General features: G+C 33.5%; 1 protein-coding gene across 12 annotated transcripts in view; it reads left to right on the forward strand.

Annotated features, from left to right (window-relative positions):
* The window catches only part of LOC127277372 (homeobox protein cut-like), an 83760-nt gene that overhangs the window by 5872 nt on the left and 63227 nt on the right, over positions 1-14661 (forward strand). The window contains exon 1 of one of the 12 annotated variants that reach the window (XM_051298469.1): positions 13618-14276. The exons of the other annotated variants lie outside the window; for them this stretch is intronic. Coding sequence (XP_051154426.1) covers positions 14187-14276 — 90 coding nt within the window. The 5' untranslated portion in view covers positions 13618-14186. Of the gene's footprint in view, positions 1-13617; positions 14277-14661 lie in introns of those variants that run through there. 12 annotated transcript variants of the gene reach the window in all.

Raw genomic sequence — 14661 nt, forward strand, 5'->3', positions numbered from 1 at the left:
GAACGCCTTATTACCTTAGGCTATTTTAAAAATGTTCCATGAAATTATTATGAGTATGGCAAATTTTCACTCGATAGATATAAGATTAAATCGAATTATAAATCTGTTTGAAAATAAATGAAAAAAAAAAATGATTTAGTAAAATCAAGTGAGAATCTCTATCTCCTTGGCAAATGTCTTGAAATGCTATCTAGGGAATCCTTTGGAGTGTTCTTGTAATTGGTCGTTAGTCAGATTTTCGGTCACTTGGGCGATTTGGGGTTGATGATCGTTTTGGGGTCGAGAAGTTTGTCGGATGCTTGTTGTTTTGGTATAGATGATAGTTGGAAGATTTCAAGGGAATCGAATACAACTTGTGGGAATGTGGCTTTGAATCTATATAGTATATATATATATATAGATGTATGCGTCTGCGAGATTGTCGCGCTTCTCGTGTCACACAGCGACAGAAAGGCACTCAACGACTTACGCCTGTTAAGTAAACTGAGTGTATTTTGAAATGCGCGTAAACATCAGACGCATGTAAATTTGAAATAATCTCTATATACGCCGCACCTAAATAAACATATATAATGAATTTGATCCTTTTTGGAATTTTGACAGGATACCTTCCGGCTTGCCTTCCGGTATTTCTATATTTGTTATTGAAATAATCATTTTTTTCCGGATTCCGTTCTGAGTACAATAATAATATATAGAAGATTTTCTATAGGATCAGTGAGTTTATAGTAAACTGAAAATTCTTACATTCTGTCATCTTTTGTCAAAAGATTTTCAAGTAATAAAGATATTAAGTGATCATAAGTGACAAACTGTTGACAGTATGCTATATAGTTATTGCCCAACTATACCTATATGTTTTCAATAAAATACACCTGCTTAGAGGCGAAAATTAGTGCATAGTAATTGTGCACTATATTAACAGCACATAGTTCCATAATTATGTCTATTGATCAAAGCAGCTTCCTATATATATATATATATATATATATATATATACTAATTTCACTTAAAAAAAATATTAAATTAAGGTAATAATGAAAGAAAAATGTTTTCGCATAATTACGAATTCTCGTATAGGAAGAGAAATGTTTAAATTGAAAAATAATTTTTTAATTATATTTCTAGAAATAATTTTTTGTGTGGCACAAATATATGTATATATCATGAAATAATTTACATCACGTTGCTAAAGTGCTTCTGAGCACTTCGCAAGTTACGAGATTATTCAAAGTGAACTCGTCCATCTGTCCGTTTCGAACGTTTCTTGATTACCAAATGAGAACAACTATATATACATGTATAGTTGTCTTTTCACTCACCCTTTCTGAATTGAATTTTTCAATTGTTTTCAATTTGTAATTCCTATCGGAAATATCCAATTGATTTTTTAATTAAAATTACTTTAACCAATATATTTTGTGTTCTTTTTTTTTTAAAGATTTTTGTTTCCATATCTATTCGTATATAAGATTGTTAAAGAAATGTCGTTACTTCCGGTCCATGTATATATATATAGGAAAAAGATATCTTTCAACGTACTTCCTATTTAGGGTGCATGCATTCTCTCTGAATGGACAAAAGTTTTTCTGGCATACCATCTCAGCTTCCCCTTTCGTCTCGAAACTCCCTTGGAGGGAACTCACTTCCCCACTCTTCTCAACAAAGTTCCCAACACCGTATCGGAAGGGGAATCCCTGACAAGCTTTACGAAATCCCCGACTGGCGGCACCACTTTCCGTAGAACGTTAAAACTTGAATATGAGTCACGCGGTCCTCTCGTAAAACTGATGATAAGTATATAAACATTTAACTTTTGCATACATATATATTGGAATTCATTTACTTTAATTATATTTTAATAAACTATAATGCCATTATTTTTTTTCATTAAGTTAATTAATATAATTTTTCTAATTCCTGTTTTTCTTCCTCTTCTTCGTATATATATTTATTAGTGATAATTCAGTTTTGTGTTGAAAACTAAAATACATTTCGAGAATATTGTATATAGATAATTATACACCATTTTGGTGAGCATCTATTAATATATATAGAAGGATCGTACAAATGTCGTCACATATATATAAACCGAATATCGAATCTTAAGATCGTTGGCAAAGTGCATACGGCGTATAGCGATTTTAGAAGCAGAGATATGAGCGCAAAGCGATTTTCTTGTTTTTGCGTTCCCCTCTTCCCTCTTCATTCCTGCAAAGGGGTTACCGCAAAGAGACACTTGGGATATAGGATTTTAGAATAGAATTCACGATTATTAATTTGCTAGCGGCGTTATTTCTGAAATAAGTGATTTAGCTAGCGGAGAAGCACAGTAGCGCGGCGAGTAGCAATTCACCGCGGCCAAACTGTGATTCACCCACACTCCAAAAATATCCAAATAAACGGAGACACGTCTCGCGGTACTTAACTACCCATTTACTGTCGCTTGCGTGGAAACTGTGCTTTATGGAATGTCTTGTTATTATAATTTCTAAATTTGTATTTTTAAGAATAAATCTTTTTTTTCTATCAAAATTTTCAATTGTTTTTATATAATTTTACAATCCTTGTAACTTGATATTGTTATATATTCTCAATTCGATTTCTATATAAGACGATTTTAGGTTTTAGTTTACATTATAGATCTAATTACCTCTACCGTATTATAAATCTCATTTGCTGATTCAAATGAAATGCGACGTAATCGATTAACAATATGTCTGAATGGTATAATAGAATCTTGTATATAAAAGCATTACGTAAAATTCGATCGAATGTCTATAATTCATATATAGACAACGCCTTTTGTAAGTTTAAATGCTTCTTCTATTTATTTACTCGCATTGAACAACGATCCTCGACGAGCTTCTTCTTCTTATATTTCAAGACCTGAAAACGTCACTCTTTTGCGATCGACTTCAACATCAGACAGAAGTGAAAGCCGGTTCATTGGAAAAGTACGGGTTCACGGGTCACTGCACTTACGACCCATTGATAATATCATTTATCCGAAATTATAATTTAAAAAATAAATAAAATATTATTATTAATATACAGACAATAAAATTTACAGATATTTTTCTTGTATGTCATAAATTCCAATTTACATGATTGACAACATTGGGAATAAAGTGATGTGCCCTTTTTTTTATACTTTCGTGAGGCAGCCACCCAGAATGAAGATTTTTACTGTGTACTCAAAATCTTTTGATGGGCTCAGTGAGGGCCTTTATTCTCAAGCCGATAACGCGTTGTGTTATATACCTATATGGTTGGCGAGAATGCAAAGGCGTGCCGAAACCATAAACTCGAGAGGTTAGCGGTGGTCCCATGCACGTATGTGGCCAAACGCTAATTCGTAGGTAGAAGCGAATGGTAAATTGGCACTGACCACACACTGACTTTACGAATGTCAGTGTGAACGCACGTACGCGAAAGAAGAGCGTATATACATATATATATACAGATATGTGTATATATATATATATATATATGTATACATATGTATATATATATATGTATATATATGTATATATATGTATGTATATACATATATGTATCGTGTGTCGTGTAGGTCGTGTGTGCAACAGATGCGCCAGGCACGCGAGCCGTACTTCACGGGACGTGCAGGTCGCGAACTCCGAACCTTCCGGTTCAAGTCTCGACCTACAACATATACACTCTTTGATTATTTGGCAAAGAACTACAAATGACATTTTTCACTAAATGAAAATTCACATTTCAAGGTCATTTGCAAAAAAGTTTTTGATGAATTTGCTTCAAGAAACTGAATTTTTTTAAAATTATAACCCTCATAACAATATTGCTTCTATTAATTTTTACTCCAGCACACTAAAAAAGAAATCTTGATTTCAGCCTATTTTTGAGGCTGAATTTAAGGTGTAAACGGAGTCAGACCAATTAAAAAAGGACAGACTTATGCAAAATATATAGGCTTAATTTAAGGTGTAAACGGTTTAAGACTTTATTTTTACTGTGAGAAATAGTAAAATTATTCCGATATTAGTACTATTTCTTGAGTAAAAATTGTCAGAAACTGTGGACGCAGTTAGTTTTACTTTTATAAAGTTAAGTAAAAAAGTTACTTTATTCGTTTTTACATTTTTCTCCATAATTGAAAATGAAAATAATTATAGGGTCGTTTCTCTTTTCTCGCTATATATTTGATGATGAAGAGAGGGCATATCTTTCGCGCCGCTCAATTTAAAGACTCTTTCAAAGGTCGCTTGGACTTGTTCCAAAATATTCCAAAATCGTCCACACTCTTGGATTATAGGACAAAATGCCCCCGCGTATCATTTGGATAAACGCACTACACTACTTGCGTCCAGAGATTCAGTGCAGATCAAGAAAGTTGGAGGGTTGTGAGATTTAAGTGAATTCAAAGTGAGCCGTAAACTTGAGTCTAAATAAACATACATGCCACGAGCAAACATATAAAAATTAAAATTGTATTTGATTTTAAAAATATACAGCAAAAAAATAAGCTTCCATATTAGTTTTTTTTAAATATTAATAAAATAATAGTTTCTAATAAAATAAAATATAGAAAATCAATATTGTGATATTCAGGTCATTTATATAAATGGACATATGAATGGAATAAGTTGAATTGAAAAGTTAAAATTAAAAATAATTTTTGGAAATATTTTTTTAGGTTTTTTTTTTTTTAATTAAAAGATTGAATATATTATTTATATTGTGATATATATATACAATATGTTCGACAATATATGCAATTATTGCAGACAGATACCGCGTAGCTACTTTACATGATTAGCAGATACACTCAGCACAAGGAGTTTAGTAACCAGCCGTGTGCGAGCAATTATCCAGGAAACATAATTTACGCGAATATGAGAAGTACGTATACGCGGGACTCTCGCGTCCGTACAACAGACTGAACAAAGCTCGTGGCACTATATACCACACACAATATTAGTATGTGTGGCAATATATATATATATATATATATATAGTAGGTTGAACACCGCGTTGTGTCAAGTAACAGCTATTGAAAATCGTTAAATCATGAATAGTCATCGTAGCGCCAATTAGCGCCCAGTCTCGAATGAATATTCACGCGATGAGCGGCAGACCGTCTATTCGACCGCTAACATCTAGTCACGCGAACACCACACACTCACAAAAACCTAAAATCTTTAGGCAACTCATTTTTTTTTTTTTACAATTTTTTCTATTGTATTCATATATAATTGGCTTACAATTTACTGACTTAATAGATAATTAATTATAAAGAATTCTATAATTAATTAAAAATCAATTTTATTGCAATTATATAATAAAATTGTGATACAATAATGAAATATATTTGGAACATCAAAAATTTGATTCTATATCGAAATATGTATATATACAGCAACGGAAACGAAAGATTGATAACTTGCAGGAAGTTGGTGGCTAACTTTCCTTTTTTTGTGTGTGATAAATTGCCATCGTGGCAGGATAAACGATAAATTATATCAATTCTATTGTTGGGCGACAAAATCAAAAAATTGAGATCTAATTCAAATTCCTAGAAGCATCCTAAAATTTATAATTTCTGAGAAATTTAAAAATGCGTCTATTGAATTTATATTTTATTAATGAGTCATATCAATCAATTATTGAAAACGAAGAAAAAAAATATACTAAATAGAAGGCATTATAGATAAATTCGAAGAAATCTAATATATGTCATTAACGGAAACAGTGTCCGTTTCTTATTTGCGACTTATTTGTACACGTCAATATATATGTACCAGAATAATCCGGATGTGACGCATCAACATGCAAGCAAACCTAAACTTATCCTCACCAATTACCATCCATTAACACATCCACGATAGATTCTTTTCTCATATCATATCTCTAAATATTATTAACCACCATTCTATTCGTCCATAAATCACAATCACTCCAATAGAATTTAATCTTCTCGAATAAACCGACACTTTTGAAAATCAATCATTATATAATAAATATTAAAATTCTGACTCTCATTAAAATGGATCACGTCATTTGATCGATAAAAAAAAGAGGTATATATTAGCGCGAAAAAGAGAGAAAAAAAATTATTGCGCATCGCCGAAGAGAGCGCGGAGGGATTTTTTTTTTTTAAATTGTATCTATTGGCTCGAAGCGATTGAAAGTAATTGAATGAAGCGCTCGGTTATTTACGAACGTTTAAGCCGAGCCAACTATCTGTCCATTCATTCGTCTGTCCCTTCATTCATTCATCATTCACTCGGGCCGCGTGTACGGTTGCTGCATGTATATCAGTAGTAAAGGCCCATTCAATTGATCGGTGATTGTCTAAATTATAAGATTGCCATACAATGGCTCTCATCTCGACCTATTGGGGTCCCGCGTTCGCTATTGCGTCATCCACTTTAGGACGCGCACCGTATCGTAAGCATATATACAAACGTATTTATAACATCTATATAGGTAATATTATAATGTAATATAAATCACCTTAAAGAAACAAAATTTTCTCATCAAAATTAAATCAAAACCAGTTATACCCCGAAATAACCGATATTTTAATGGATTATATAATTTTAGTTGAAAACTCTATAGATTGCGATTCACTGGTTATTTCAAATGGATCGAACGTCGCCCCTCATCTCTTGAATAACAAGTATTATTCTGTCATGACAGTTCTATACTTAATATCCTCTCTCTCTCTTTCTCCTTAAAGTATAAAATTATTCAAAATTTATAACTTAAGCGGAATAATTTATTGTATTATAATCGTGCTTCTCATTTGAGAGTTACTTGCGGAAATAATCACTAATTTAAGAAAATTCGATCAATTTTCAAATATAACATTCTGAAATTCAAAAAAAAAACAGTCAATATAATTACAGAAACAAAAATGTAAATATTTTTATTATAAATCGGATTGTCGGGAAAATAGAGAATAGAGCTAATTACAAATGTGGATGGCGGAGCCTTGAAACAGGCTTAATTAGCGTCTTCTACAAAATAGGATAATGCCTTTAACTTGTATGGCCGTTTCATGTCCAGTTAACTAACGTTGGCCCCCCGCAAAATCAGTTTACCAATCAACGAAAAGTTCCTTCAATTCTAACTGAATCAGTCCTCTGCTTCCGGCAAAACTTCATTGCACACACTAAACGCGATATATGCCAGGAAAGCCTTAAGCTTCGAAATGTGAAACCATCGTCACTCGTATTTCATTAACCTCTCTCTCTCTCTCTGTATATATATAATGCCCTCTCAGACTAAATGCACTTTGTATGTTATACGCATTTATATATATTGTAGATCCTAAAAAATCAAGATTTTATAAAATACAAAAGGGAAAATGTTTTTCGATAACTAATTTATTCTTCTTTTGTTGCGAATGATGGAAAATATTGTCTTTTCAATTTTGGTTTGACTTTTGTCCAAAATGGTCCGATTTCACGTGGTGCACATAACTCGCAATCGACAATTTATTGTTTTCAAGAGGGAAAGAGAGAGAGAGAGAGAGAGATATCTGTGCGTATGTAACAATTACTTGCATTATTTTCTGGCCATTCATATAATTACAGTTATCGTGTATCACAGAGTGCTATTTAAGCTGAATTTATACACCGGATAATATTATTGGAAAACAATGAGGACAATTCACGTGTATACAGTTTCAAGCCCAAAGGCCTCTTTGGTGAAATAACCTTTCGCCAAAGGGGGAGTTAGTTGTACAGATGGTAGCACTCTTTGGGGGAACAGGTGCATCATTATTGTTTCCATGCATTGGCGCGGGAATTATATCCCATATAACTGACAATTCAAATGTGTCTCCTCTTAAATAATTAATTTTGATATCCAAAAAATCAGCATTCAAAAAAAAAATTAAAAGATTTAATAAATTTTTGCAATCACGGTCTAGACAAAAGTTTATGTGTAAAAGCGCGATTATCTGAAAGGAATACGAAGTACCGGAATGTTTACGCAAGTTACTTTTGCGAAACGTTTTCAATTAAAGCGCTTTCTAATTGTAACTCTTTGCGATAATTAGAATCAACTCGCGATGAGAGAGTCCCAAAGTTTCATGCGTGAACATCCTATATGTATTTTATATATATAATATATATGTGTGAGTTTAGACATTCTATCGTGATGTTCTCGTCTTTTACGCACACTCAAACGTAGATACGGGTTATTAAGCAACAGAGTTCACACGTTCACCCCTTCTTTACCTTCTTTCAAGCTCGAAACGTTTGTGGCTTCGTTCTTGCCGGCAATGCAAATGGGATCGTAAAAGATGAAGGCAATACCTCAAAGAGAGACGAAAGAATATCGTAAAAAAAAAGAGAGAAAAAAAGGACGATGTTTTGAGGCGCACAAATCACTAATTCATGGCCTTGGTATATATAGACATTTTCGAACGTATATGGACAATAGAAGACCGAGGTTTCTGACCATCAGCCTTCTCTGATAAGAAATTGAAACACCTCAAGCATATATCCGTTACTCAATGGGATATTTTACCTTCAAGTTCTTTTTTTTTAAGTACATTTCATTAATATTTATGTGTCCGAAATACACAATTCCAATTTCAATCAAAATAAGAAGAGAGAGAGAGAGAGTATAATTTCGAAATAGGGGGAATATTTCTGTATATCAATGCCTCGTTGTCCCTTCCGGTGAATCTGCGCGCGGTTATATGATTCGGTGTCGTCTTAATGACTTTGAGGAGCATCCAGCGTCTCTAGTGCATAACGTTTCCGGCTTCCGGGCGTCGCGACGCGTAGCTTCTTATCTTAACGACATTTGTGGGTCTTCTCTTCTCTTTGTTTTTCGTGTTCCGAAATACATAAAATATTATTTTGCTAAAATGGAAAAATTTTTTAAATCACGACGACACAAAAGGGAGCAAGGGAGTTTACTAAACTATCGTAAACATAACCTATATAATTCGCTGGCTTCTATCCTTTCGAGAAAAATAAAAAAAATTTCTTATCCCCTCCTTAAACCTTGAAATTTTAAAATAATAGTCAGTATAACTATATTGAGAGGGAAATTGAACCAATCGAAATGCAGCTCAACGACATATATCAAAGTTGGTAGTTGAGAAAAGGGTGATTTTTTTTTTTTTCGAAGTAAAGAGGGGTGACGAGGGTTGTGCCCTGTACACGTCTAATTTTAACGACACCCGATATGCAGATCGGCTGCTCAGCACGACAGGATCTATGCAAATTCTGAACGGTATGCGCGGCATATATCGTATATATATATATACGCAAAGGACCAACTGGGAATAGAGTGAGGGAAAGAGCTATATAGCAAGAGGGGGAGGGGAGAAAGAACCATTGAAATAAAGAATTGGCCGCTGAAAACTGGTTCTCGCCAAGTCTGATGCTCAGCTGTATATATTGAAGAGACGAAACCCCAGACACGTAACTCACACATGTATATTTTTGAGACACATTATATACCTGTCTCGATAATATATCGGCTTCTTCGTTCTTTATACATTTTATTATATGAATCCCTTTTGTATATATATAAGGGATGGACACGTATATGGACAAATATTCATTTCTACTGATCAGCGTGTGAAATTCACCTATATATACTAAATATGCACCCCTTGACCCATAATTTTCAAAAATTCTAGTAAAATTTTAGAAATTATTTATAAAGTCAAAAATGAACACAAAGTTATATATTTGACAAAAATATGTGAATCATAAAAATGCGGATAACCTTCGCGTAGAAAAGTATATATATGTATAAAATTATTCAAAGTGAAAAATACTTCCGAGTCCTTGACCCGCGAAGGAGGTAACTGGGACCTCAGAGTGCCGGAGCCACTTCAAAGTCTCGCGCTAATTGGATTTACAACGACTCCTGCGCTTAAAGTCCCCCTCCCCCCCCTCTTTTTGCCCCCGTTTCTCCTCACTTCTCTTTTACGAGAGAAGTTTCGAGTATATAGTCAAAGGCCGCGCGAGAAGAGAACTTGCGAATATATAGGAATAATGTTCTCTCTCTCTCTCTTCTATTTAGCTTGAAGGGACAGTTTACGAATAATCGCACACCAGTCAAGTGAGCCGCACGCGGCTCTCATTTGACACGAATTTTTCCACACTTTTAAAACCACCCCTAGGTTTGTCCCGCAAATTTATATATTAAACCATCCCTTTTTTTCTTTAAAGTCTGTCGCGCGCATCCTTTCCCAGGATCCGATTTTGTTCGCGTGAACGCGCTCGCTTAAGAGGCTGGTTTCCTTGACGGAAACCTGTTTCAGGGGGTGCATATTGATGGAGCTTTTTCAGGGGTTTGGGTAGAGAGAGAGAGAGAGAGTAAGTCTATGTAAAACCGATAATCCCTAACCGTCTTTACGACGTTAAATTGATACGTCGAGAGAGAGAGAGGGGGGGACGAGAAACCAACCTGACATTGAGCTTATCTATGGTTCAATAGGGATCAGACTTATTGTCCCCCCCCCTCTACTATTTTAAAGAAAAAAATTAAAAAGTAGATTTAGCATTTTAACACTCTTTGGATAAAAATTATAATAATCACAGAAAATTAAAAGGCATTAAAATAAGCTGCAACGCTTCTTATTTTAATCCAATTTTGCTTATTTTAATACCAAAATGAATTAAAATAAGCAAAATTGGATTAAAATAAGAAGCGTTGCAGCTTATTTTAATGCCATTTAATTTTCTGTGTATGTATAGAAAAGTACATTTTGAGAATTAGAATAAGAAAAATATTGATGACTAAGATTTCGACGTTTTTCAGATCAAATGGTATTCCCACGTGAGAATCGAGTATTTGTGTGCGTGTTTATATATATGTCCACACGGAGAAAAAGAAAAAGTAATTTTTACTACTTTCAGAGTAAAACTGGACCAACTCGAAGTTTCTGCGCATCTCTGACAATTTTTACTCCAAAAATAGTAAAATTTATTATTTCTGTAGTAAATTTTACTGTTTCCGTAGTAAGTTTTACTATTTCTAGAGTAAATTTTACTATTTTTGGAGTAAAAATTGCCAGAGATGCGCAGAAACTTCGAGTTGGTCCAGTTTTACTCTGAAAGTAGTAAAAGTTACTTTATAAAAGAAATCTTTTTTCTCCGTGCAGAGTGTGATGGACAAATCGCTGAAGGAATTACAGGAACCAGAAGCGAATTTTTTTTTTTCCCCTTTTTGATAGAGAGAAGCTAAGAAAAAAGTTCATGGTAACCATTTAAAACACCATCTGCAGACGGTTGGTAGAAAATCTACGTCCATATGGGTGGGGAATCATATATATATATAAGGAGAAGCCTGATGCATTCAGACGCGTATAGTGATTATGGCACGGAGGTCAGAAAGGATTTATGCCTCACTGCACCGCCGTCATTACAAATGTATCTTATACAGATCATGAAAATATATATATATATAAAAAAAGTTCGATGAGTATACTCGACATTTATGAAAAGAAAAAATTTTATCACATGCTTAATTAATTTAGAAAAAAAATTTTGAAATGAATAATTTAGTGTAGGGTTAATTTGAAGATTATTTGTGTTCATATATATACATTGGTGTTGTTGCGAATAAATGGAAAAAAAATCCTCGTATATGCAATTGAATATGGGGATCGAAATAAAGTGGCGATAAAGTTTAACGCCGGAGTTGTGCATTTCCGCACATCGCATTTTGCGATTTATATATATATAGAGGTATTGCGTGATGTCTCGTAGGATTTTGTTTTCATCTGTGGCTTATTCGAGGGTTTGGGAGAGGAGGCGCATATAAGCGATCAACGAAAGCGAACGAGGTGGGAATAGGAGGGTTGGAAAAAAAAGGGCTAAAGCACGTGGTTGTGCACCGACAGGACGCTCGTTTCTACCCCATTTGTATCTATGCACATGACATTCATTCGCTTTAAAAAAAAAAAATTGTAAGTTGAATACAAATTAATGACTACACTTTTTTTCTCTCTCTCTCTCTCTCTTATAAAACACATATATTTTTAGTATTTACGGTATATATATATACATAATTAGCCATATTACTTTTTTAATTTTTAACCATATTTTAAATATCTTACTAAAAATTGTACAAATTTGTTAAATATTAAAATTTTTAAATATTTTATAAATTTTTAAAAATTGGATAAATTTTTAAATTTTTTTTGTTTTATTTTCTCTTTGTGGGATATGATCTTATTCTAAGGTTGATTACTGTTTTGAATACAAGAAATTCCACCCTCGGCGTGCGTGGGTGAGAGAGAAGCGCTGCTTCTTGGGGTAGAAATCTCAGTAGGAGATATTCTCACGTAGGTGGCAGCGGGTAATTTCAAATCACACTTATTTCATTTTCTCTCTCTCTCTCTTTTTTTTTCTCTCTCTACAAGTCATGTAGCGATTTTCCATAGAAATTTGCTATACAGAGAGACCACACACGCAAATGAGTGACGAAATGAGCAACATGGAACTATCACTCCGTAACCCCCGTGGACACGTGTAAGCCGTTTTAGAAGGCAAATTTATTTAACGGCAGATCTTTTAGCCTCAAAACAAGCCACACTGGAACGACAAATAAATCATATGAAAATTTTTATATTGTATTTATAACCTCGTATATATCGTATCATTTATATTTCTGCAAAAAAAATATTTCTATAATACAAGAAATATCTTGTTCATTGTATATATTTAAAAATAAGAATTGCAATTTATAAAGAATTTTATCAAACAAATATATGTTTTCCATTAATGGATATAATATTCACTTATTATCATGAGGGAGGTCCAGTGAGAGCGGTGTGAAGCGTTTTAAAATGATGACTCGCAGGAAAAGAGTAATTTTACGTTTTTATAACATATGTCATTATATGTTAGATTTTACGTAACAGAATTCAATTCGATGGTTTCATATATATATATATAACTTAAAAAATATATCTCTTTTTATGATTGTGCGATAACAAGTTCCATAAATTCCATAAGGCTCGTGGCACAATTTTCAATATAACGATAGACCTCATTTCTTAAATCTTTCTGGCGAAAATCGTCAGCCAAACACGTAATCGAGCAAACATTATTATCGAAGTTTACCGTAAGAGATCTTCATGCGATAACATTTGACTTATTTTCATTGTAGATTTTTTCTCAAATTAATATATATCATCTAAATATTATATTAGTGTTCGCAAAAGTATTATAAAATGATAACACACAAATATTAACATTTTGAATTTCGCGCGCAATTAACATTGACCTCTAGGAATCAAATAACATTTTTGCAATAAAATTTTTGGCGCCCGTTTCTAGAGACGGCCCTGCGTTTATAAAAACGCAAAAAAAAAATAAGGGTAATAATTTTTTTTGGGGGCTAATTGGAAAGAAAGAGAAAGAAAGATCTGAAGGTAAATAGGTGAGGTACGCGACAAATCCTTAGATAGTATCATATGTTTCGTGTGTGTATATATATATACGAATGTCTCGAGGATACAAGTAGTATAAACACAAACACATGTGTTTGGTGTGTTTATATCTATATTATATGGATGGAAGGCGTGGTTTAAAAAAGTGGGCGGAGTCGGTGGCACTCACACCCCTCTCCCACGAACCTCAGAGAGGCATCGAACTCAGAATCGCGGATCGCCTGAGTCCTTTACCAACACACTTTAAGCACTTTAACTCTGCTCGCCGAGGAAGACGGTCGGGTTTATCGGAGGCGTGCGCGAGCACGAGAGTGACGGATACAAACAGAAAAGAAAGAAAGAAAAGGATAGAGGAACTGAAAAAAAAAGAGTTTGATATCAACGCGAGTTGCGCAGGTAGAAGGGGAGAAAGAGTGAGCCACATAAGAGAGAGAGGGAGAGTAAAATCCTCTTCTCTCTCTTTCTCTTGAAGAGGGGAGAAACAGAGAGAGAGAGAGAGAGAGTGCATTCTCCATCTCTCATGATTTTCTACTGTTTCTGACCAAAACATCTCTAGGTGCATATGTGTGAGTGTTTATATACGTATTCGTAAGTAACCGACGTGATTCCAGTCGGTATTATTACCGGGAATGGCAATCGGCGTTGACAACTCGTGGGACATTCCGCGTTTCATTGGATACTCTGTTTTTTATCAGCGTCCTGGGAAAGAGTAGTGTATGTGTGTGTGTTATAGAGTTCGGACCTTTTTGTTTTTTTTAAGTGTAACATGAAATTTGACTGTAAAAAAATAAGTTCCAGAAAGAGAGGAAAGATGTTAGACTGTATGATGACTAATTTACATATCATTTCAGAAAAGGTAATTTAATGTAAATTAAAAATAATTTAATTAATCAATTAATGGCAAATAAAGATAAAAATTATTAAAACTTCGCTTTATTTTTTAAAAAAAAGTGAATAAGGTATATAGCTAATATATATATGCTATATTTAGATATATAGCCATTGATTATTTTTCCATTTACCGACGTAATATATTCTATTTAACGTTATTTACTTCATGCTATTATTTTTCAGACATTTAAAAAAAATCGACTTATTTTATTGGGATTTAAAAATACTTTTTTTTTTTTAAACAGTTGACAATCGAGGATCACCAAAAATGGATATTTTAAAAAAGAGAGGGGAGAAAAAAAGAAATAGACTATAGCACCGGAAATATCATATATTTTGTCATTAATGAT

The sequence above is a fragment of the Leptopilina boulardi genome, unplaced genomic scaffold (genome assembly GCF_019393585.1).
Source record: "Leptopilina boulardi isolate dan_hultmark-lab unplaced genomic scaffold, ZJU_Lbou_2.1 LbouV2_165, whole genome shotgun sequence".
Lineage (NCBI taxonomy): Eukaryota > Metazoa > Arthropoda > Insecta > Hymenoptera > Figitidae > Leptopilina > Leptopilina boulardi.